The sequence below is a fragment of the Protomyctophum parallelum genome, assembly GCF_964188405.1.
Source record: "Protomyctophum parallelum genome assembly, chromosome: 2".
NCBI classification, from domain to species: domain Eukaryota; kingdom Metazoa; phylum Chordata; class Actinopteri; order Myctophiformes; family Myctophidae; genus Protomyctophum; species Protomyctophum parallelum.
In genome coordinates, this window is record NC_139699.1 from 402,555 (window position 1) to 427,974 (window position 25,420).

Here is a 25,420-nt window from a genome sequence, read left to right on the forward strand (position 1 = left end):
ACTCAAAGCACAGAAACATCAACGGACAGTGAAAAGGTTAATAATGTAGTAGTAGTAGGTGAGAACATTAGATTGGATGAGGCCAAACCAGCCTCAAATAGGAAGGTCACGCTAATGAGACTAGGTGGGTGGTGTGGGGCGGCGCTAGAACATGACACGGAACTAATATATTTTATGATGAATGACGGCACCGCTCACAGGGTCTGGTCACTAGATGTCCAAAGGGCCAAAGGAAAACTAGATGTCCAAAAGAGCTAATCAGATGACTGGAGGAGGGCGTTTGTTGGTGTCCTACCTGTGACGTTGATAGGGACAATGTCTGTGGGCACGTTCTTGGCCACCTGCCTCATCTTCTCCTCCGGGGTGGGCAGGGGGGGCGGGGCCTTTTTCCACGCCGCCTGTCCGTCAGGCACGTCCACGCCGTCCTCCTCCTCGTCGTCCCCGCGGGGGGGTCTGGGGCCTCATGGAGAGCAGGGACGACGAAGCCGTGGACTGCATGGGGGGAGAGAGAGACAGAGAGAGGAGGTTAAAATGAGAGAGCCTGATTTAACCTTGTTGATCAACTGTCTTTGAGATTGGGCTTCAGGCTACACACCTGAGCCTCTGAGGAGAGGACAGGTTTGTGTGTTTGTGTGTGTGTGTGTGTGTGTGTGTGTGTGTGTGTGTGTGTGAGTGAGCGAGCGTTGCACATCTGTGGCTGCTCTCTGTTTACTACTAATCTTCTTCAGAGCAGTTGAGCGCACCCAGAGACACACACTCATGGGTTATTATGTATCCAAAGGCTGTGACCTTTAGAAGCCGGGGGTGCAGTAAACATGTTCATGGTCAATCACACCCGAATGGTTGCATGTGCGCACGACACACGCGCGCACACGCACACGCGCGCTCACACACACACACACACACACACACACACACACCCCCCCCCATGCAGGCGAGGAGGGGATCTGAATAGATTGTTGCTACAACGTGAATCCTTTTGGATTTACACTTTAAATACAATGTCCCCAAAGGGAATGAACGAGGACTTCCCCATCAGCCATTTTTTTAAATAATTTCTTTATCGTATGCTGTATATATTTGAATTGTTGCCTAAGTAATAATACCTGATTATGTGAATCACAGTCTTAGATTCTATAATAATCATGATGTCTGTCACATTTTACAATTTAGGCATTTAGCTGACTCTCTTAATCCAGAGTGACTTACATTAAGCAAGAACAAAAAAAGCATGGGAATACATCACATAAAAACATTTATCAAGAAACATGCGTAAGCTAAGAAAGTAACAGTGGAATATCTATATAATGAAACATTACATATAAACTATACATATCAGGGCTCGAGATTAACGGCGTCCCGACGTCCCGGGGACGGTAAAATATCTATATAATGAAACTATACATATAAACTATACATATATACTACTATGCTATACATATGTACTATGCCGTGCTATGACTACATACAATGCAATTATAGTGCTGTCTACATAACATGCTATAAGTCTGTATCAAAGACTGGGAGTGATGCTGCAGTTCTGACTGCAATGGGAAGTGCATTCCACGGGGCAGCCCGTGCCCTATACCCACACACACACTGATTAAGGTAAGCTGTGTATGGTTAATTGCTTCTCTGTGGGTGGTAGGATCCTCCCCTATAAAGGGGAGACTGCAGGCAGAGCTAGTCAGTGATGCTCGGGCAGGCATCATGCTGACAGCCCAGTGAGAGAGCTGCTAGGGCCCAGTCCAGGGGCATAGCCTAGTGCAGTTTGGTTATTTTTCCATTGTCCTAAGTTTTGCATTAGGTATTCTTGAGTTCTTCATTTTGTACTTTTGGCCAGTATTGTTTTTGCAGTTTGATATTCTTTCATTGTGAATATCTGCACCGGAGCTGAAGTTGGGAGAAATAAAATCCACAAAAAGCATCGCTGACGTTTTTGGAGCCTTGGCCCTCGGGCAACTTCACAATGTCCTTTTGCTTATTCCACTGTTGTGGATTTGAGAAATGTGTATTTGTACTGTATTTAATGATATTTCATTAATTGATCTAATGACCATGTTGTGTTGGTTCCACCCACTGACTACTAACGTGAGTACAGCATCTTGCAATGGGTCTGGTCCACAAGATTCGATACACCACCAAGATACCCATGTACCTGTCTAAATACTTCCTTAATGTAAACGAAGTCCACACCCACAACACCAGAGGGAGTGCAACAAACCATGTACAACCCAGATTCGGCACAAACAAGGGACTAAATTCTTTTCGCTCCTATGCCACCAAAATGTGAAACGCCCTACCAACAGTCATTAAGACATGTGAATCCCTTGACTCCTTCAAAACCGCTCTCAAAGGGCACCTACGGATGGCTGCAATTCGAAACTGGCCTCTGTAAAATCTGAATCCCCCTACCCCCCCCCCCCCCTTTCCCCTCACTGTATATGTATCTTTTCCCTTTTGCTTCCTATATGATGAATTCCTGTTCTGTTCTTTAACTACATAGAAATGTCTATTTGTATGTCTCTTAATGTTTTGATGAATTGAACAATGTGGACCCTGTTGTAAACAAGTGTAATGCTTAATTGGGTCGTCCACTCACAGTTAACAGTCATTGTATTGAGTTTGTACTTGAAATGTACTGTAATTCTACAAACTGTTAATAAATATTTCAATCAATCAATCAAACCCGTGGCCGTGGGTGTCTATTTAAGTGGGTGGATCACTGACATCTTGAGTTTGACCAGATGAAGAGCCTAACCCTCTAGGTGGCGCTGTCCTACAGGACGACAGTTATTAAACAATTTTTTTGAGTGTAAAATCAGCCATTACGACGGCATCAAGGCCCGCCAAAATACATTTTAGTCGACTAAATCAACCATAGATTTAGTCGACTGAAATCTTATGACATTTAGTCGACTAAAACTAGACTTAACACCAAGACATTCCGGGTCGACTAAAATGTGACTAAAAACTAAACGAAAACTATACATTCGAGAGACAAAAAACGTCTAAAACTAAAAATCATTTAACCCATTTTGGGGCGGGAACCCCTTTTGGCGTTAGCATTATGTTATGCTTTAGCTATTGAAAAATAGCAGATCTACAAGCTCATAGCGCGCCACCGAGTGGCGCGCTATGAGCTTGTAGGTCTGCTATTTTTGAAAAAAATCGAAGAACGACTGACATAGAAACATAACTTTTTCAGAAAACTGTCAGGATGTAGACGACGTTTTTAGAATCTGATCTCAGGTCAAAACGGGTTAACCCATTTTTTGACCCACATTTGGTGTTAGCATCATGTCGTGCTTTAGCTATTGAAAAATAGCAGATCTACAAACTCATAGCGCGACACCGAGTGGCGCACTACGAGCTTGTAGGTCTGCTATTTTTGAAAAATCGAAGACACTTTTAGAATCTGATCTCAGGTCAGAATGGGTTAATAATGAAACTGTCAGGATGTAGAAGACATATTTTAGAATCTGATCTCAGGTCAGAATGGGTTAATTTTCCTGCGACCAAAACCAACCGACGGCGTCTGTCTCCCTCTCTCTCACCTGCGTGAGCACGGCGAGCGGCGGTGGTGAGCTGACCACCGCTCCGGTGGTGAGCTGACCACCGGAGCTGAAATAACGTTGAGCGGTGGTGAGTAAAAACAGAAAGAAGGGCTGGAGCGGTGGCGGTGGTTTTCTCTTCACCGCGGCTCAGTGACGTCATGTTGTAGTTCGGTGGTCACCTCACCACCGAAAACCCAGACTATGTATGAGCCTTAACACTCACCCAGACAGCCCCCCCCCCCCCCATGGTGTAGAGTCTAACACTCACCCAGACAGGCCCCCCCCCCCACCATGGCGTAGAGTCCGGGGGTGACGCAGTCGGCTCCCGGGCGGCACCAGTTCTTGAAGATGATCCAGTCGTGGTGGTGGAACGCCATCTGCTCCACGGCGATGCCCACCATGCGCCCGGCGATGGCGCCCACCGCCATGCTGGGGATGAACAGGCCCGACGGGATCTGGGGGAGGGGGAGGGGCACATGGGGGAGGGGGAGACATGTGAGACATGAGACTGAACAATTAACCCATTCTGACCTGAGATCAGATTCATAGAGGTTTCCACTGGACACACACTGACTGTCTGACTAAAATTTATTTACGGCTGTTATCAAAGCAGACCTGGGCTTCCATAACACCTCAACAGTGCCACAGGCTGATCACCTCCATGCCACGCCCCATTGATTGATTGATTGATTGATTGAAATATTTATTAACAGTTTGTAGAATTACAGTACATTTCAAGCACAAACTCAATACAAAGACTGTTAACTGTGAGTGGACGACCCAATTAAGCATTACACTAATACAACAGGGTCCATGTTCAATTCATCAAAACATTTAGAGACGTACAAATAGACACTTCTATATAGTTAAAGAACAGAACAGGAATTCATCATAAAGGAAGCAAAAAGGGAAAAGAAACAGAATATACAGAGAGGGGAAAAGGGGGGGGGGGGGTGAAAATGTGTGAAATAATGTGTTCAAAAGTAGCCCAGACCAAGTAGTAACTGCATACATTAATATACTTTTCAGATGGTCGACATTTCTCGTTTTAAAAAAATCTTTTTTTTAGTGGTCTCGTAAAATATTCTAATTCAATAATAATAATATATATAATAATAATTTCAGGACTCCCTAAGAAAACGACTGACAGATTACAACTTGTCCAAAATGCAGCAGCTAGAGTTTTAACTAGAACTAAGATGAGAGAACATATTACTCCAGTTTTGGCATCACTGCACTGGCTTCCGGTTGTTTTCAGGATTGACTTTAAAATTCTGTTACTTGTCTATAAGGCTCTCAATGGTCTCGCACCTCCGTACCTCCGTGACTGCCTACCTAGATATGTCCCTAGCCGCCCCCTCAGGTCCTCCAACGCTGGCCTACTTGAAGTGCCTAAAAGAATGTGCACAAAAAAGTACGGTGAGGCAGCTTTTTGCTTCTATGGCCCAACAGCCTGGAATAAACTTCCATTCGAGCTCAGACACGCACCCTCTGTAGACATTTTTAAATCTCAACTCAAGACTCACCTCTTCACCCTTGCTTTTAGTTGAGTTTTATTTTTTTTTATTTTTTTTTTATGTGTTTTTATTTATTTTATGTTCTTATATTCGGTTTTGTTCTCTGCTATTGTTCTATCATTTTAACTACTTGTGTTTTATTGTATTTTATTTTTGTGTCCTGCCCTGTGAAGCACTTTGAGCTGCATTCTATGTATGAAAAGTGCTATACAAATAAAGTTTATTATTATTATTATTTATTATTAATTCATTGAGATGAATGATGATGATTTTATTTTCATGAGCTGTACTCTGTAGCTCATCAAGATTAAAACAAAAAAATGTTTTAAATACTTCACTTTATGAGTTGAGAATAATGGAAAGGAAGTTTCACTTTTTTAATTATATTACAGGTGAAAATGAACTTTTACAAAATATTCTAATTCATTGAGATGGAGCTGTAGAAACAGTTTAGAAGCCTTTTTTCTTTTTAAATGGGCTTAGTTATTTAACCCTAATTTAACCGCAGGAACCCCTTTTGGTGTTTTAAATATTATTATTGTAAATATGTTATTATTTAGCTATTGAAAAATAGCAGATCTACAAGCTCATAGCACGCCACCGAGTGGCGCGCTATGAACTTTCAAAAATAGTGAAGAGGATTTAGAATATTTGTTTTTAATTTTGAGGTCTAATTCTGAGGCCTAAATGGGGTTTAAGAGACGGTATACCTTCATGCCGAACGTGAATAATAATAATAATATAATAATATTTATTATTAATATACCTTCATGCCGAACGTGAATAATAATAATAATAATAATATAATAATAATAATATTATTAATATATCTTCATGCCGAACGTGAAGATGGTGATGACGATCTTGAAGACCAGCGCCAGCGCCAGCTGCCAGAGGGCGCTGTAGACCCCGGGGCCCGCGGGCCTGTCGGGGATGTCGTCCACGGGCCGCGACATGTTGGGGTTGTTGACGTAGTCGCACAGCTGCGAGGACTCCAGGGCGCCGCAGTCGTTGAACAGCTCCGAGATCAGCTCCGACGTGCTGCGCCGCGTGTACGGGTTAGGGAACGCCACCAGGGCCGTGATGCAAGTCACCGCCATCACCTCCAGAACCGGGTACCTGGGGGAGGGAACAGGGTTTAGTGTCACCTCCAGAACCACCTCCAGAACCGGGTACCTGGTGGTTGCGGACCAAATACATATAACAAAGATTTGAGGCACAGTTTCACGACTTTTAAAAAATAGCTTGTAGATCTGCTATTTTTCAACAGTTAAAGTATAACATAATGCTTGGAACACCAAAAGGGGTTCCTGTTTTGAACAGGTTAACGGTGGTTACCTGCCCAGCTGGGTGGTCTTAGAGGTGGTCTTAGAGGTGGGTTTAGAGGTGGTCTTAGAGGTGGTCTTAGAGGCGGTCTTAGAGGTGGTCTTAGAGGTGGTCTTAGAGGCGGTCTTAGAGGCGGTCTTAGAGGCGGGTTTAGAGGTGGTCTTAGAGGTGGTCTTAGAGGTGGTCTTAGAGGTGGTCTTAGAGGTGGTCTTAGAGGTGGTCTTAGAGGCGGTCTTAGAGGCGGTCTTAGAGGTGGGTTTAGAGGTGGTCTTAGAGGTGGTCTTAGAGGTGGTCTTAGAGGTGGTCTTAGAGGTGGTCTTAGAGGTTCCTACCTGCCCAGCTGGTGGGTCTTGCGCCGTCGGCACCAGGCGATGTTGGCGCGGATGAAGAGGGTCCCCCACAGCCCGCCGAACACGCCCAGCAGGATGAACGGAACCAGCTCTGCCATGTACCTGTTTATATTGGACAGAACCATGTAACCATGTAAAGTCAATGTTAATTTAACTCTGAGAGGGTACAAATGGAACCGTTATTATTCCTACCAGGGCGTGTGGTACTCCACGTAGAACAGCACCAGACGGCTGTTCCCGAACGGGTTGATGGAGCGCAGGGTGAACGCCGCCACCAGGGCGGCGAAGAAGGACCGCCACAACGTCTTCAGAGGGAAGTAGTAGCTCACCTGAGTAGGAAAAGACAGGGTTTAATAATAATCTTTATTTAAGGATATTCCTCTTCACAGTTTGACTCCATAAAACGCTTTACCCACATTTTAATCAAATATTCTACGCTGGCGAGATTGTTTTATTACCTTTGCAGCATACGCGGAAATAATTTGTGCTTTAGATCCGTGAAAATGTGGCCGTCAAACTGTTAAGAGGATGGACAACTACTAAGTAAGTAGTCCCACTGTTGATATGCTCTGTGTGGCCCTCAGGTTAATATCGGAGTTTAATTACTTCAGTCTAAATTAGTAGCTTAATGAATAGTATAAAATTGTTATTGACCTTTTTTATGTCCGATGTATGTATATTTAGTTCATAGAGTAACTATAATTGAAGGCATTTGAAATTAAATTAAAATGTAACTTTTCAGGATTCCAAAAATAGCTGATCTACAAGCTTGTAGATCTGCTATTTTTGCTATGAAAGTAATATGCAATGTGGCCCTCCGGAGTGAGTGTGGAACTATAGTGGCCCTCCGGAGTGAGTGTGGAACTATAGTGGCCCTTCGGAGTGAGTGTGGAACTATAGTGGCCCTCTGGAGTGAGTGTGGAACTATAGTGGCCCTCTGGAGTGAGCGTGGAACTATAGTGGCCGTGATGTGACATTTTTCACAATCCTTATTGCTCTCTTTTGTAATATGACCAATGTTTTAAGTTACTTTTATAGGTATTACCCCAGATCTCCACACAATAATTAAGATATGGTAAAACCTGGAATAATACGGAATGTACAGTGCCCCTTGATTTAGAATTAGTTTTGATTTCCCCAGTATAGAGACAATTCTTGCCATCTTAGCTCGTACATATGAAATATGGGGTTTCCAGCTGATTTTGTGGTCTAGTATCACTCCAAGAAATGTTATTTGATAAACTCATTCTATATTTACAGTGAGTGTGGAGTGAGTGTGGAACTATAGTGGCCCTCTGGAGTGAGTGTGGAACTATAGTGGCCCTCTGGAGTGAGTGTGGAACTATAGTGGCCCTCTGGAGTGAGCGTGGAACTATAGTGGCCCTCTGGAGTGAGTGTGGAACTATAGTGGCCCTCTGGAGTGAGTGTGGAACTATAGTGGCCCTCTGGAGTGAGTGTGGAACTATAGTGGCCCTCTGGAGTGAGCGTGGAACTATAGTGGCCCTCTGGAGTGAGTGTGGAACTATAGTGGCCCTCTGGAGTGCGTGTGGAATTTGTGATAATGGGTAGATCTCTCACCGTTTGGGGGTTAGCGGCCCCCAAACCAAAACTGCTCGAGCGAGGGAACCACGACGCAGTGGAACGAGGATCATCGTAAAGTCGTGTCGCTCGCCACCGCCACACAGAGAGAACGGGAGTGTGTGTGTGTGTGTGTGATAAAGCTAATCATTGAATGAGTATGTTTCTATACACGCATGTTGAACGATTATATGTCAATAAAGCTTATTTTGTGGTTGTGTGTGTGTGTGTGTGTGTGTGATTATATGTCAATAAATCATATTTTTGCATTTAGGACGACGCTGGTGCAGGTGTTGTGTCTGGAGGTAAGATTATTTATTTTACTTGTATTATTTACTTGTATTATTCTAAATACATTAGGCCTGTTGTAATTGGTGAGACTTGTTACATTCAAGTTGGCGTACTGTGTAAATGTATTTCTTTTGCACATCATATAAATAAATATATCTATTTATTTGATGTTTCTAGGTGCTGAGATCAGCCAGCCTCAACCCTCACCCCCCAGATCCAGTCCAGCAAGGCCTGGAAAAGCCAAAGGCAAAGGCAAGGGTAAGAGAAAATACATTTGTTTTGCTTTATTTCTAAAACTTTTACACATCACATGTGACTTCATTCATCAGAATTGCCAGCATAAGAGCATCATTGCCATCTAGTGGTTGTTCATCGGACTACATGTTCGTTATGTTTGCCTAAATGTTTTCTGTGTGGATACATCAGCACATTATTTATTTTACTTAATTATTTTAAATACATGTAGGCATGTGTAGACCGCTTATCTGTACTCGGGGGCAACAGCTCCACCAGATGTCACAACAGTATTGCATTTTATCTAAGTACATGTAGGCCTATTGTAAATGCATATATTGTATTTCTATGAAATAGAAATAGAAATTGTATGTCTGTTCCTGGTGAAAGTAGAGTGTTACAGCTTTCATTTGATATATGGTATGTCTCTGTCACTATAATAGAAGTGTGCTGTGTACAAACAAATGAAGATAACTACCAAAGCATTTTCCTAGAGGCCTGTTTAGGGTGAAACGAGCTGTATAAAACTGCCTGTATCTAATGAACGCAACATGCTACAAACATAATTGTTTTTTCTGGGTAAAGAGGAAATGCTCCTCTTTCAATTGGTATATTCCGTGACATGTTCACATTATTACAAAAATATGCTATGGGTATATAAATGTGACTGGTCAAAACTTTGAGATGTTTTTCTAAAGTGTTGGACTCATTCAAAAGCCTATATTTTGAAAACTGAAAAGGATAGAAAATGTATCTCTTTTCCTGGTGAAAGTAGAGGATTCTAGCTTTCATTTGATGTCTGACATGGTGTTGCATTATATAACACAGCATAATGATATGTGTCTTGTAATATGAATGATCAAAAACGAGATACTGAAAAGTGCTAGACTGAAAAGTGCTAGACTCATTCAAATGGCTACATTTTGAAAAGTAAACATGATATAAATTGTATGTCTGTTCCTGGTGAAAGTAGAGTGTTACAGCTTTCATTTGATATATGGTATGTCTCTGTCACTATAATAGGGAATATGTTATGGGCATAATAGAAGTGTTCTGCAAACAAATGAAACGAAATACCAAAGCATTTTCCGAGAGGCCCGTTTAGGGTGAAACCGAGCTGTATAAAACTGCCTGTATCTAAAGAACGCAACATGCTACAAACATAACAACAAAAATCTGAGTAAAGAGGAAAGATTCCTCTTTCATTTGAGATGATATTGTCACATTATGAAATAATATGCAATGTGTCTTCAAAGTTCAATTTCCGGCAAATGAGAAGAATGACTGGGATAAATTAGGGCAGTCAAACTGTTTTAATTTGAACCCACCTCTTCCAGACTGAAGAGAACTCCTCCAATAGGAGCTCCGAACGCCACCGACACCCCAGCGGCCGCTGCTGCTGATAGGACCTGTTCAGAGACACATACAGTGGTTTAACGTTTTGGCTGCTTCTGATTGGACCTGGTCAGAGAAACATACACCCTTAATGATTGGACCTGGTCAGAGACACATACACCCTTAATGATTGGACCTGGTCAGAGAAACATGCACCCTTAATGATTGGACCTGGTCAGAGAAACATGCACCCTTAATGATTGGACCTGGTCAGAGAAACATACACCCTTAATGATTGGACCTGGTCAGAGAAACATGCACCCTTAATGATTGGACCTGGTCAGAGAAACATGCACCCTTAATGATTGGACCTGGTCAGAGACACATACACCCTTAATGATTGGACCTGGTCAGAGAAACATGCACCCTTAATGATTGGACCTGGTCAGAGAAACATGCACCCTTAATGATTGGACCTGGTCAGAGAAACATGCACCCTTAATGATTGGACCTGGTCAGAGACACATACACCGTTCATGTTTGGTTACAAAACTCGCCCGAACACTTTTATTAATAATGTGCATTCCTCCATCTTCCATCACACCTATTTTACACATTTGCATAAAACGCAGTCAACGTACGTTGACTACTGTTCTTCACTGAGGAAAGCTGAATCAAAACTGAGCTTTTTTTTAAAGATTTGTTTACAAAAATGTTTAGATTTTCATTATCGTGAGAACGATGGCTTCCATTTTCGCATTGCAACTTTCCAGGACTAGAAGGCCTGCAGTTTTTATTAGCTTGTATTCCCCATCATTAATGTAAGTCGCTCTGGATTAAGAGTCTCTGCTAAATGCCTAAATTGTAAATTGTATGATGACTAAAACTGAGGCTAAATATATTGACAATTTGTCAACAAATACAAACAAGGCTAACGCCAGGGCTCCACCAGGCGCGTTGCATTTCCGTCGCGTCCTGCTCGCGTCATGGTCTTGATCTGTGTGGCAGAACATAGAAGAATAATACGTCTCGGTTAATGACAGTCAGGTTCAACTGGCTGACTGGCTGACTGACAGTGGGCAGTTCAGAAACCAGTCTGTGTCTCATAGGAGGGCTGTGGGCAGGTCAGAAACCAGTCTGTGTCTCATAGGAGGGCTGTGGGCAGGTCAGAAACCAGTGTGTGTCTCATAGGAGGGTTGTGATGAGTTCAGAAACCAGTCTGTGTCTCATAGGAGGGCTGTGGGCGGTTCAGAAACCAGTCTGTGTCTCATAGGAGGGCTGTGGGCAGGTCAGAAACCAGTCTGTGTCTCATAGGAGGGCTGTGGGCAGGTCAGAAACCAGTCTGTGTCTCATAGGAGGGCTGTGGGCAGGACAGAAACCAGTCTGTGTCTCATAGGAGGGCTGTGGGCAGGTCAGAAACCAGTCTGTGTCTCATAGGAGGGCTGTGGGCAGGTCAGAAACCAGTCTGTGTCTCATAGGAGGGCTGTGGGCAGGTCAGAAACCCAGTCCACCAGTGACCCGTCTGGACCTCTGCTCACCTCAGGGATCCCGGAGCCACAGGCGTACGGAGCGAACACTCTCACTAAGGACACGGCCAGGAAGGAGAACAGCAGAGCCCACAGGATGTACAGGAAGTAGTTGAGGAGGTACGACCCGGCTCCCTGGAGGAGGAAGATACAGAATACAGAATGATGTGGTTATGGTTATGGTTATGACCCCCCATCTGAAAACATGTAGTTCCAGGGACCCCCCCCCCACCAGGGGGGGGTTATGGTTATGACCCCCCATCTGAAAACATGTAGTTCCAGGGACCCCCCCCCCCACCAGAAGCAAAGATTTGAGTTAAAAACATTCGCCCTGAAAGAATATATATTCAAAGATTTGTTCCACGTTTCCAAGATTTTTAAAAAATAGCAGAACTACAAGCTTGTAGATCTGCTATTTTTTTCAATAGCTAAAGCATAACATAATGCTATAAACACCAAAAGGGGTTCCTGCCCCAAAATGGCTTAAACTCCCAAACATGTGGGTACAGAATGCTGCTGACTGTGTTGCTGCGAGCTGGGTTTTCTGCACTCAGCGTTGCCGTTCTGAACGGGAGTGATCATTTAGTGGATTGTAGGTTTTGAACAAACCACCACTTAGTTACCACTTACGACCACGTTTATCCAGCCTGCCCCTCTGACTCAGCACCTCCACTGTGGAGGTGGCTGCTACCAGCCACCTCCACTGTGGAGGTGGCTGGTAGCAGCCAGCCGAGTCATCGTGGTAGCCTGCCCTACATGTCACGCCAGACACACACACACACACACACACACACACACTAAGGCTGTCCCCGAACATTCAGGGTTCGAATGTTCGCTCGTTAAGGTTGGCACTCGAATCTTAATTTATGGCCTTGAACCATTTGTTTTTTTAATTTTTATTATTATATTTTTTTATTATTATATATATATTTTTTTTACTCCGAAATATATCTCGGCGAGAATGCGATATGCATAATAAGAGTACTATGTTCATGTTGTGTTTACAATAATTTGAAAGTCCTGCAGACGGCAGAAGAGACAAACACAGTAACACACACACACTCAATGCGCTTCTGAGAGTAGCCTACATACACAGGTGGAACAAATTAATGAAACGATTAAACTAACGATCAAGCTACGCTCTCGTTGCCTGCCAGGCTGCCAGCAACTCATTCAACTCATGGCTCATTTTTATGGAATGATGAGCTCGCATCAGGGAGTAGCTGACCATTTCGTTGCCCTACTCGTAGGATATTTGTGCTGCACCCCTCCCGACGAGAGTGCTGCGAGCCTATTCCTCCTGCAGTCGCAGATCGGGTTAGGTTAGTTTGCGAGGATGCACACACGGCCGCTCGTGGCACGGCCCCAGCAGCGGAGCACATGTCATCAGAGCCACTAGACGGTGTGTGTGTGTGTGTGCGCGTGTTGGGAGAGAGAGAGGGAGGGGGAGACGCGCTACACGCTGCGCTCTGATCATGTTCAAGACGGATATCTCGTGTTGTCATTATAGTGTATTAAAAGTAAAGACGGTTGTATCCACACTCAAAATGCACACCTTCCCGGTCGGCCAACCCGGTAGCAACCCTCACCAACCCCTGATGAACTTAACCATTATTTCACTGATCGTCTATGCAACGTCGCCCCGGAGGATCTATTTATGAATTGCAGCCTGGTTAAAAGCACTCAGAGAAATTAATTAATTAGAACCAATTAACCAAATGGTTCGGATGTTCGCTCGGAAATTCCTGCAAATGTTCGAGTCCTAAAAACAGGGCTAGGGTACAGCCTTAACACACACACACACACACACACACACACACACACACACACACACACACAGTTGGTATATGGTGTTCTTGCTTACCTTCTGGACATGACGCTAGTATGTCGCAGGGACTAACCCCCCCCAATCCAACCCTTGATGCTGAGCGTCAAGCAGGGACTGACCCCCCAATCCAACCCTTGATGCTGAGTGTCAAGCAGGGACTGACCCCCCAATCCAACCCTTGATGCTGAGCGTCAAGCAGGGACTGACCGCCCAATCCAGCCCTTGATGCTGAGCGTCAAGCAGGGACTGACCCCCCAATCCAACCCTTGAGTGTCAAGCAGGGACTGACCCCCCAATCCAACCCTTGAGTGTCAAGCAGGGACTAACCCCCCCCAATCAGACCCTTGAGTGTCAAGCAGGGAGGCACTGGGTCCCATTTTTAGAGTCTTTGGTATGACCCGGCCGGGGATTAAACCCCGACCTCCCAGTCTCAGGACGGACACTCTAACCACAAGGCCACTGAGCTGGTTCAGTTCTATACCTACATTTATATTTGTAGTACGGCGGTGTCGTTCGCCAAAAAGAGCAGATCTACAAGCTAACAACGTGTCGAGGCTCAATGCATTTTAGCTTGAAGATCTGTTCCCCTTGCTTCTACCGCACCGCCCTCGGCCCTCCCCCTTTTAGCACTCTGTGCTCATATGCCGTGTGTGTCTGTTGTTCCCTCGCAGGCAGCACAGACTAGAGCGTCAGAGTGAACGCAGCATGATAGCGTCCCCGACACGTTTAATACTAAACTTATTTGTAAAGTTCGAACGCCAACTTTTAACCAAATGCGGGAGAAACACTGTTCACGGCTGCACGCACAAATAAAGAGTGCACGTGCGCACGCACATGACGGATTATTATCGGTCAAAACAATCCTTAGCGTCGCTTACAAAAGCATGTGTTGCACAGCATGAATGATATTAGTAATCACCGACCTGGCTGGATAAATATCAGTGGTCCATCCATTGTGTGACCTGCTTAACGAGCAGCGGTAGGCAGCCGAGTAAGTTACCAGCTTAGTAAATTAATAGTCTACCGTAGCTGTGTGTCAGATGTTCTGTCTGAAGCAGTCAAAGCCAAGGAGAATGTTACAATTTAATTCACAATCGATCATCTTGCCCAGCATCGAATATCACATGATAGAACAGCAGGATAAAAACGGATAGTCTGTCTATCCATCCATGCATCCATGAGCAACATAGATAGATAGCTATAGATAATAATTTAATTAAATTAATCTATCTATCTATCTATCTATCTATCTGCATTAAAAAAAAGTCTATCAGCATAAAAACAAATTGGTTATATAGATTGTATAAAAATAAACATACAAATTATATCCTGATGAATATCAATATTTTGATAATTGCTGAAAAGATATTGTGATATAATATTTTGCCATATTGCCCGTCCCTACCTCATATCACTTTATTAAAGAAAAATCACACCAGTGTGAACCAAGTGGTGCAACTCCCGTGCGTCCAGCAGGTGGCAGCCATGTCACATACTCCTCTCGTTCCATGCTCACACAGACACACACACAAACACGTCACACAGACACACACACAAACACGTACCGGGCATTGTAAGCTGGATGTAGAAGTGGTTTGCACCACTTAATAAAAATCACACCTGGGTGAAGTGAGGGACACTCTTTATCATCATACATCATCATGAATCATCTCGTACATCAGAATACCTAGCTGTGATTGGTTTAATAGCTGGTTTGCATATTATGTACATATGACATTTTCCTTTCAATGTCAATGGCATTTAATGTTTTGATGTTTAATTTACGTCATATTTAGTTTATCGTCAATGGCAAATCATGAGATGTGTGGGGACTAAAGCTAGGTATACCGGTATACATATGAGGGGCTAGCGCCCCTCAAAAACACATTATTTGATAACTTTTCATCGTGCTCCTAAAATAATTTGTGTGCTACTAGATTTTTCAACTTAGTCGCACACGTGCTACTTGGAAAAATGCTAAGCGCCAAGCCCTGGTCGTAATACCGGGCACCACAAAGGGTTAATCTGGCCTGTGAAGGAAGTCGGAAGAGGCCCGGATAAGTATGAAGAGTTATTTACAAATAGAGCCTAATGCCACAGCAGTGAGGGGAGCTGTCTGTGGTCCTGAAGTCATAAACTAGTCTCACAGTCTGCATAATCTAGTAGTCCCACAGCCATGGGGGATCTGTCTCTGGTGCTGAAAGTCATAAACTAGTCCCACAGCCATGGGGGAGCTGTCTCTGGTGCTGAAAGTCATAAACTAGTCCCACAGCCATGGGGGAGCTGTCTCTGGTGCTGAAAGTCATAAACTAGTCCCACAGCCATGGGGGATCTGTCTCTGTTGCTGAAAGTCATAAACTAGTCCCACAGCCATGGGGGAGCTGTCTCTGGTGCTGAAAGTCATAAACTAGGCCTACAGCAGTAAACAGTCACTATTTTGGGAGGAACAATCACCAAAAATAACAAATTCTGACGCGTTGTGAGCTTGTAGATTTGCTATATTTGTTGAAGCGACTTGGTGTACTGTAGACTGAACAAGAACACGGCAAGTATAGTGCAAGTGACACTGATACATTCCAAAGTACTATCAAAATATTCTGAGGCACACACACACACACACACACACACACACACACACACACACACACACACACACACACACACACACACACACACACACACACACACACACACACACACACACACACACACACACACACACACACACACACACACACACACACACACACACACACACACACACACACACACACACACACACACACACGTTCATGTTGTGTCTACAATAATTTGAAAGTCCTGCATGACGGCAGAAGAGACTAACACAGTGACACACACACACTATGCCCACTTCACTTCAATGCGCTTCTGAGAGTACACAGGTGAAACAAATTAATGAACGAGTGACAGCTAACGAACAAGCTACACTGCAGCCAGCAAGCTCACAGAGACATTGGTAAGCATTGGTAAGCACAATTACCATGTTTTTGGGGTTCATTTTGAAACCTGGTGCAGATCAGCTGTTTTCGGAGCACAAACAGCAGATCAGCCAGCAGCCACTTGACGCTCTGTGTGTGTGCGTGCGTGTGTGCGTGTGTGTGTGTGTGTGTGTGTGTGTGTGTGTGCCTGGCCTGTCGGTCCATGCCTCTCCCTCCTCCTCTGTGAGGTTGCCCTGGGCCATCAGCTGTTCCCTGCTTGCAGCACATTACCCACGCTGCTCTGGTGTGCTGTCAGCTCCATCATGGGGGCCTGGGGGGAGGTTGAGAGTTAAGAGAGTAGGGATGGGCAATGCTGCAAACTAAATAAAATAAAATATCTCGAGTTCTAGATTCAGACAACTATGCCATCTCATTTCTACATTTGAGCAAGACTCGTTGTCCATGTTTAACCCATTCTGACCTGAGATCAGATTCATACGAGGTTTCCACTGGACACACACTGGTCTGATTAAACCCATTCTGACCTGAGATCAGATTAAAAAAATGTCAGTCGTTCTTTGATTTTTCAAAAATAGCAGACCTACAAGCTCATATCGCGCCACTCGGTGGCGCGATATGAGCTTGTAGATCTGCTATTTTTCAATAGATAAAGCATAACATGATGCTAACACCAAAATGGGTGGCCGGTCAGAATGGGTTAAGTCAAGCACTTGTCTGTGTGCGTGCAAAATACCATCACTGTGTTGCATTGGGGAGGGGGGATAAATCATGTAACCTGTCAGGATGAATGACTTTTATAAATATGCATTCCGAAAGCGTTTTAGCTCAAGTCGCAAAAGAGAAAGTCATTGTTTGCCTGGTACCCAAACTAGTGAAAACAGCAGATCTACAAGCTCACAAAATGTCACTTTTTGCACTTTTTAGTCACCTGAAATGTTTGTGTGTCGAGTCGACTAAATGTCATGAGATTATTAGTCTGTTAGTTGATTTGGTTGAATAAAATGTACCACCACCAGATGGCTCCACTCAGGAGCCGACGCCATCTTAAAGAAAAAAATATACTCTTTAGACAGCTGTGAAGTGAGTGTGTGATGACTCATAGTCATTAGAGTTCTCATTTTCTGCCCGAACCCGACCCGGCCCGGCCCGGCCCGACATTTTAGGGCCGGGCCGGGCCCAAAAAATATGCTAATTAGACGGGCCGGGCCGGGCCTCGGGCTCTGTGATTTTCCGTGATTTTTTTATTTTTCTTCTTTTTTCAAAAATGTTATTATAATAAAAATAGCAATTCTGTTATTTGTGTAATGTGTAGGTTATATAGCCTACAAGTATGTATTTATTATGAAGAGGGCTGCGCTATGGCGATTCACTTGTGACAGGAGGAAGACGGAGGAGTGGAGGCGGGGGGCTTGGAATGGATTACTGACTGCAGGCAGAGAGAAGTGAACGGTGGGGTGGTTGTTTAATGTTTATACCGCTGGCTGGCCTCTGTTTTGCGGCGCACCAAATGAGCTTCTGCTTCAGTTCATAATGCTAAATGTTTTATAAATCAATCGGATTATCAAACGATAGACTGCAACATGACAAACACAGTTGCACTGAGCCATCTCGTTAAACCCAGCTGGCTGCGATGAATAACCTAATCATTAGACCTAATCAACGTCATAGTCACCAACCGATCCATATAATTCTGTAGTGTATGATCTGACCACGCAATGTTACAGTCCACTGCAGGCTACAGGCTATTTGATTTACAAAATGATTAGTATTATAACCGCCGTCGCTCAGTGCGGCAGCGGCGCTCCTCGTTATATGTGCCCGATTTAAAATAACAGAGCTGTCTCTAAGCTCTAAGCTCGAGACACGCCATGAGCGGGTGCATGGATATATATGTAGGCTATGTTTGTTCTTTTGGACACCGAACGGGGACGATACTTGGGGTCTTGGACATAGCTTCACTTCAGAGGAAACGGGGAACTACTCACCAGTCACCACCACTGGAAATGGAATCCATTAGAATGATATGGAAATGGTAGGCTACATTAACAGTCTAACGTGAGCTACATAAATCCTTTATTTCGGCGATAAGTCCATTGAACTCCGTTCTCACTCTCACACAGACACACTGAAAGAAAAAAAAGAACGCCACTTTATTGCATGGCCAGCGCAGCAGCACGCGCCGTCAGCGCATGCTGCTGCACTGGCCATGCATTAAAGTGGCGTTCTTTTTTTTCTTTGTCGGGCTTTATAGGGCTTCGGGTCTAACATTATGGTATTTTTTAGGGCCGGGCCGGGCGTCGGGCTGACCCAGTTAGGGCCGGGCCGGGCCGGGCTTCAAATTTCGGGCCCGATGAGAACTCTAATAGTCATCCACCATTAGTCCAGGCAATCATCTGTCAATGTAAACATTACTTTTCCACTTGCGAGGTCAGATTCAAGTTGTATTAACACTTACAGCGCTAGAGTTCTTATTTTGAAAAGCCACATTTCCAGTCTATCGGAAGTAGTATTATCCAAGCAAGCTGAACGGAGCCTGGGGAGGCCTTGTTTGCCATAAACCTAAAACGTTGATGTACTCCAAGTGCTGTGGGCTTGGAACAACTTTTTTTTAACCTTCATCCAACAATCATTGAAAGGAGCCACCCAGCTTGCTCCTTGAACTAAATCTCAATCCATGGTATTCTGAAAACGACACAGATTTCATCATCTTTTCCATTTATCTGATAGAAACGTTGAATTTAATTAAACTCTTAAACAGAGGAGAGAAATGTAAATAGATCTTCCGTTTGCCACGAGTCAAATGGACCTTTGTTTTTCAAGGGCTGAAAAGGCTCTCTGTGCAAGGAGCTTAGGGAAAAGGTCATCAATTCCTGGAAGGCTGGCAAACACACCAAATATCCCATCAATATTTAGGTTTGAGGGGCGCTAGCCCCTTCTATGTCCAGCTTTGAGGGTTTGTGAAAACACACACATTGTTTTGCTACTGTTTCCTATGACTATTTTTTTGTGTTTAGCCTGTGTGTGTAACCCTAACCCCTGTGCACTCAACAAAAACCTTGATGACAAAACTGAGGACGCAAATTGTGATTGGTCAGAATGAGATGATGTATGATGACGTATGATAAGAGCGCCCCTCACTTCACACGGGTGTGATTTAAAAACCCTAAATAACCCTAACCCAAAATAATACTCTTCCCTCTTAAACACCAGCAGCCCAATATCGCTGGTGGAGAAAGCGTCGCATTGCGATGCATTGTGAACTTGTAGATCGGCTATTTGCAAATGGCCAAAATGTGTATAGTGCTGAAGTGGTAAAGGTATGTTTTGCAATAATAATCAAAATCTACAAAGTAAATGTGTGTGTGCGTGCGTGCGTGCTGAATCCAGCATATGTTAATAACATATAAATTAGATTACAGCATCTGTTGAATGAAATGAGACAGAAGATGAAACAAACAGGCCAGAGATGTGATCAGTGCACTCACGTTGTTTTGATGCAGGACTTGAAGTACTTTGTTGATCAGAGCGTGAACTCTGGTGGAGCCGCGCTCTTTGGTCTGTGGAGAAAGGGAAAGGACAATTTTAGCTTTTGCATTTTGGAAGGAAATTACTTGTATGCAGAAGGATAGCAGCAAATGGCGGTAAAACCATTTAGGACTGAGACCAGATTTTACAAAATGCTTTCTAAATCATGAGTTTTCTGAGAAACCTATGTTTCGATTTAGTGGCCGCCGAAAATATGTTATTCCAAGGACCTCCAGAAGCAAAGATTTAAGTTAAAAGCGTTCGGTGTCAAAGAAAATATATATTCAATGATTTGCACACATTTTCATGATTTTTTTAAGCCAAAATGAGTTAATAGCACAGGCAGACTCTTCACATTCTAGAGCATGTCTGAATATAAAAGTAATGTCAGAGCTGAAATCGAAATGTATTATGAAATAATACACGCACGCACGCACGCACGCACGCACGCACGCACACACACACACACACACACACACACACACACACACACACACACACACACACACACACACACACACACACACACACACACACACACACACACACACACACACACACACACACACACACACACACACACACACACACACACACACACACACACACACACACGCGCACACACGCGCACACACACACACACACACACACTCTCTCTTACCAGGGTGCTGCCTGTTAGTCCCTCCAGCTTGCGTCCGTCCCTCAGGTCAGAAAACATGTCGCTGATTGATGTCTTCCCCGTCTTATTGGGGGAAAAACAAACAAAACAACATAAGAAGATTAATTCAATATAAGACAGAGATGGACTAATAGAGACTAATGTATGATATATGTTATATATATACTAAGATGACTAATAGAGAGATAAGATAAGACAGAGATGGACTAATAGAGATAAGATAAGACAGAGATGGACTAATAGAGAGATAACTGGCATTTTTTTTAAATCAGCATCGGCTCACGTCTGCATTCAAAAGGCAATATGAAATATTATGTAGAAGCATTTATTTGTAACCATAAAAAGGTTGTTGACTTATCATTTTTAATAACAAATTAATTGGCCTGCCTATACATACTTAAACAATTAGATCACAACACATACGTAGTCACTACCAAGTGAAGATGTATTGTGTTGTGTGCTTTCGTTTATGCATTGATAAAGTAAAATATACTGACACGCAGTGAATGTTCAGAGTAACAAATGCGTCGTTGACATCTGTTTTCTCAAAGAATATAAAATAAAAGCAGTTTATATCATATTACAGACCTGCTGTTCAGTGCCATGCCATGTTTGACAGAGACAGTGCAAAACTGAAAGAAATGATCCTGTCCAACTAGTGTCTGCGGGTCTCCTATTCTACAGAGATGATCTCCAGACCCCCCCTAACACGTTAAAGTATTGAAGTAGGTTCCTGGGTTCAGGTCAGTGATGATGAAGCTCTTTCCTTCCACAGTCAGTACCTGAGATTTACAGGTGATGTCCATGGCCAACGTCAACAGTCATTTCTCAAGTGACATCTCCTTCATCCTTGAGTGTAAAGGAAAAAGCAACACGTAAGTTTTGCTATTTGCTATCTATGATTTTGTTTAAATTATATGTTGTGAAGCAGCTGATCTCCTCTGTCTGCTCAGGGACTAATTCAGACCTGGTACTCTAGATGGCAAACCAGAAAACTAGCAATTGTCCGGGCCCCCATGCAGGACTAGAGGGCCAGTGCTATGAAGCATTCTTAACATCAATGTGCACTGAAGCGCGTACCTGATGTGACACGTGTTTCTCCACTCTCCCCTCCTTCGTTGCTGGCTGTGACGACCAGGTGACTGGACGTTGACTACGGAGCAGGACAGGCTGCCTGTGCTGCACACCTGGGACTTTGGCGAGACGCTGTCGTCATACACTGTGTACGTGACGGCATGTACGGAAGCATTCCATGAGACTGTGGCCGAGGAGAAGACACCGCTGTACGTCACTCCTGTTGGGAGGACAAGGAGCTGTGGAGGTGGAGGGGAGGGTTTATCGTTAGTATTGATTGTGATAAGAACTGCCCGAACGGCACAATCACATACATGCACCAACGTGACTTTTGAACAATATGTATCAGTCTCAGTGTACCTGTATTTCCACTGCGAGCCACTGATTGGCCACTGCTTCCACCACAGTTCCTGCTTTCCACACTGGCGACGTAAGATGAACCACAGGGCAGGGGCATCTCGTAGGCAGTCGAGTTTGTCCAAGAGAGAGGTCGAACAAGGTCTGGTTGTCCCCGAGGAGACTACCCGTCATGGTCAGCATGTACTGGACATGTGAACAGGGGACCTGTGTCCAGCTGAAACGCCTGGCGTGTTCGTGTTGTGCTGCGTGTTGTGTGTTGCGGCAACAGCCGAACCTGCACGTTGTCTGGAGCACAGGGAGCTAAAAGGAGAGAGTTGGACTGGTCATTAATACATCAACTGTCATTGTGGTGCGACGTGAATACAGAAACTATCGTATAGAATAGGTTTTAAATAATCGCAAAACATCCGTTTCTTGTAACAACTGTGAGATTTCTTACCAGCTCCAATGCGTACTGTGTCACTGACAGAACTGTTGCATGTCCCATCTGAGGCCAGTACAGTGACGTTGTACTGGACTCCACACCGAAGGCCCTCTATGGTGCAGTTTGTGTCCAAGCTGTCACAGCACAGCCTGGCGCCACTGTCGTCCTGGGCGCAGCCGAAGTATTCCACTGCACCACTGGCGGGAGTCCAGGACAGCAGTGCCGACTGGTTGGCACAGTTGTACTCAACTGAGAGGTCGACTGGTCGGCATGGGGCTTAAGGGGTTGGGGGATTCAGAGTTTTGAAGATGCTTTTCTGAGTGAAGCACTTAAATGGGCATTCTACATTATAAAGCTAACGGTACGTTCTAACAGCAGGTGACACAGCCTGGCGTATTTTCCGGAAGTGCGTTATTTGTCTATGGGACCCAGCGATAGTCGAAAAGTGGGCGGTGGAACGTCATTCGAAAACATGAAAATAATGTTTCTTTGTTTACCCTCCATGAATGGTGATACGGAACTCCCTCTAGGAGATTTGTATCACCCTGAGTCGCCGCTGTTCGCCCGCTGTTAAAACGTAGGTTGAGGATAGTAAAGAAAGCATTGTATTGGTGCTTGTATGTGTACATGTTTTTCATTTTTGTGACCAACTTAAATTTTTATGTTTTAAAGAAACCCCTCAACAGACCCCGGGGTTCGCACAGACATTACAGGGGAAAAGAATACGTGTACATGTGTTTCTGTGTCTCTGAGCTGCGTTTTTAAACATGCGTTACCTGTTTGCAACTGGATGGTGGCGCTGGGACGACTGTCACACAGGCTGTTGGCGGCGGTGACAAAGAACGTATAGAGGACGCCACAGGCAAGGTCATCCACCATACACGTGGTGCTGGTGGAAGCAGTGCAGTTTGTCGCGTGGCCTCCACCCACCGCCGTCACCGTGTACATCTCTGCCCCTAACGTTGCGTTCCACGATATGGTTGCTTCATTGGACAGACAGTCCAAGGAGCCGTTGATGCCTTGGGGTTCGCATGGAGCTGGAGAATACACATGAGAGGGAATTTGGTTGGTCGGATGATCGAGGGTTTAAGAAATGCAAGTTGTTGTTGTTGGCCACCCATACAGTACCTGATGAGATGTTGACTGGTGGACTGAGCTGGCTGTCACAGTATGCTTTGTGAGCCCTGACTTGAACAGAGAAGGTAATTCCGCAGGGCAGACCCTCGACGGAACACGTATTGTCGGAAGACGTGCACGGGAAAACTGTTCCGTCACCACCAGTGACGAAAGCTGTGTAGTTGAGGGCATCGGTGCTGGGATTCCAGGAGATGGCCGCGGTGTTAGAGGAACAGTTGACCCTGGCGCTTATATTCTGGGGCGGGCAAGGGACTGGGGAAAATGATGGATTGTTTTAATTAGATGAATAATCTACAGGTGGCAGCATGCAGTCAGTCAGTGTATAGAGTAAAAGTGTTCTCGTGCACGTAAATTCTCCATCTCTTACCCGAGCTGAATGTCAGGGTCTGACTCGGATCACTGGAGGAGTTGCCGTTAATAGCCTTGACAGCTACAGTGTAGTTGGTGCCACACGTGAAGTTTCTAAGGGTACAGTTGAGTTCAGAGGACAGGCAGGTGGCATTCATAGGACTACTCCAGGCAGACACAGAGTACTGTACTGCCCCCCTGCTGGCAGACCAGGACACAACAGCAGTGTTCCTGATACAGTCAGGAGCTACCGAGACGCTGGTAGGAACACATGGCACTGCAAAGAGACGATGGAATACAGCGTTAAAACATTACACAATATAACTGGGCTCAAAGATATTCTGTATAGTAAATGATTAGAACTGATCGGAACAAGAAAGAAATGTAACTAATTGTAACAATTAAGATCTAAAATCAGTATTATGATGAGTGGACATGCTATACGTACAGTATGTTGTTTATTTTTAGTTCTCATGAGATTGCATTGTGGGGTGGCTAAATGATTCATTCCTCCCCCTTTACTCGTTTCTTACACTCATCCATGTCTAGATTGTAGCCCAAGTAATCTCCCAGAGATATATGCTAAATATCAGTGTCTTTGGTGAGTGTCTCACCTGTTTCAAGTTCCACAGCTGAACTTGGTTCACTGTGACAACCTCTGTCAACAGCTACAACACTGACAGAGTAGTTTCCACCACAGTGTAGATCAGTGAAAGAGCAGGTGTTTGCAGTGCTTGAGTTACAGGTGTGTTCGTGTCCATCATTCGTGTCCGTTGCTGTTGCTATGTGCATGTTGGCCCCTGAAACAGGGGACCAGGACACTGTGCTAGCCCCACATGATGCAGAAACAGAAACATTACTGGGGGCGCAGGGACCTGGAGAGATGGAGGGAAGAAGTGGAGAGAAAGAATGATTATTCTCTTTCATTTGTGCTTCAATTGATCAAACAAAAGTACAAAACGTATGCTGAGCATCTTAATTAGTTTAGCAAATTAGTCTGTTGGAGACTGTTCATATTAGTACATAGTCTTTAGTCGCATTAGTGTAGTTGCTATAGGCAACACAATATTGTTCTCGGTCCGAGATTCTTTTTCATGTTTCACACACTGTTGTCATGCTTCACACGATATTGCAATATATAATATAATATAATATATATATAATATTATATATTCCTGGTGACTTGTGTCAATGCAACCACACTTTCAATTTCCCAAAATTGCACCTTTCAAGTTAGTACATATTTTGTTCTCCCTGTGTACCTGCACTGAAGTGAAGAGGAATGCTGGGATTCCCAGCACATGAGTCAGTATATGGTGTCACTGTGATGGTATAGTTCTGGCCACAGTGCATGTTGGGTATCTGACAGCT

At 44.3% G+C, this 25,420-nt stretch overlaps 4 protein-coding genes across 4 annotated transcripts; all 4 read right to left on the bottom strand.

Annotated features, from left to right (window-relative positions):
* Positions 1-346: 346 nt before the first annotated feature.
* On the bottom strand, positions 347-5,790 carry LOC310877093 (H(+)/Cl(-) exchange transporter 4-like; the record flags this gene model as incomplete). Its single annotated transcript, XM_083790793.1, has 3 exons — positions 347-492; positions 3,826-4,012; positions 5,785-5,790. 3 exons carry the CDS (start codon positions 5,788-5,790, stop codon positions 347-349), a joined length of 339 nt encoding a protein of 112 aa, XP_083646919.1.
* Positions 5,791-5,895: 105 nt separating this feature from the next.
* LOC310877100 (H(+)/Cl(-) exchange transporter 4-like) lies at positions 5,896-6,425 on the bottom strand (the record flags this gene model as incomplete). Its single annotated transcript, XM_083790801.1, has 2 exons — positions 6,413-6,425; positions 5,896-6,193 (listed from the first exon to the last, which is right to left on the bottom strand). Exon 2 carries the CDS (start codon positions 6,172-6,174, stop codon positions 5,896-5,898), a length of 279 nt encoding a protein of 92 aa, XP_083646927.1. The 5' UTR covers positions 6,175-6,193; positions 6,413-6,425.
* Positions 6,426-6,728: 303 nt separating this feature from the next.
* LOC310877108 (H(+)/Cl(-) exchange transporter 4-like) lies at positions 6,729-20,033 on the bottom strand (the record flags this gene model as incomplete). The annotated part of the gene is made up of 6 exons (XM_083790814.1): positions 19,988-20,033; positions 11,727-11,849; positions 11,116-11,185; positions 10,182-10,262; positions 6,943-7,079; positions 6,729-6,852 (listed from the first exon to the last, which is right to left on the bottom strand). Exons 3-6 carry the CDS (start codon positions 11,149-11,151, stop codon positions 6,729-6,731), a joined length of 378 nt encoding a protein of 125 aa, XP_083646940.1. The 5' UTR covers positions 11,152-11,185; positions 11,727-11,849; positions 19,988-20,033.
* Positions 20,034-20,688: 655 nt separating this feature from the next.
* On the bottom strand, positions 20,689-24,592 carry LOC310877116 (fibronectin type III domain-containing protein 7-like; the record flags this gene model as incomplete). Its single annotated transcript, XM_083790832.1, has 9 exons — positions 20,689-20,769; positions 21,489-21,555; positions 21,787-22,019; positions 22,141-22,425; positions 22,596-22,825; positions 23,341-23,601; positions 23,693-23,953; positions 24,069-24,326; positions 24,583-24,592. The coding sequence occupies 8 exons, from the start codon at positions 24,590-24,592 to the stop codon at positions 21,528-21,530; spliced, it is 1,566 nt and encodes a 521-aa protein (XP_083646958.1). The 3' UTR covers positions 20,689-20,769; positions 21,489-21,527.
* Positions 24,593-25,420: the final 828 nt, after the last annotated feature.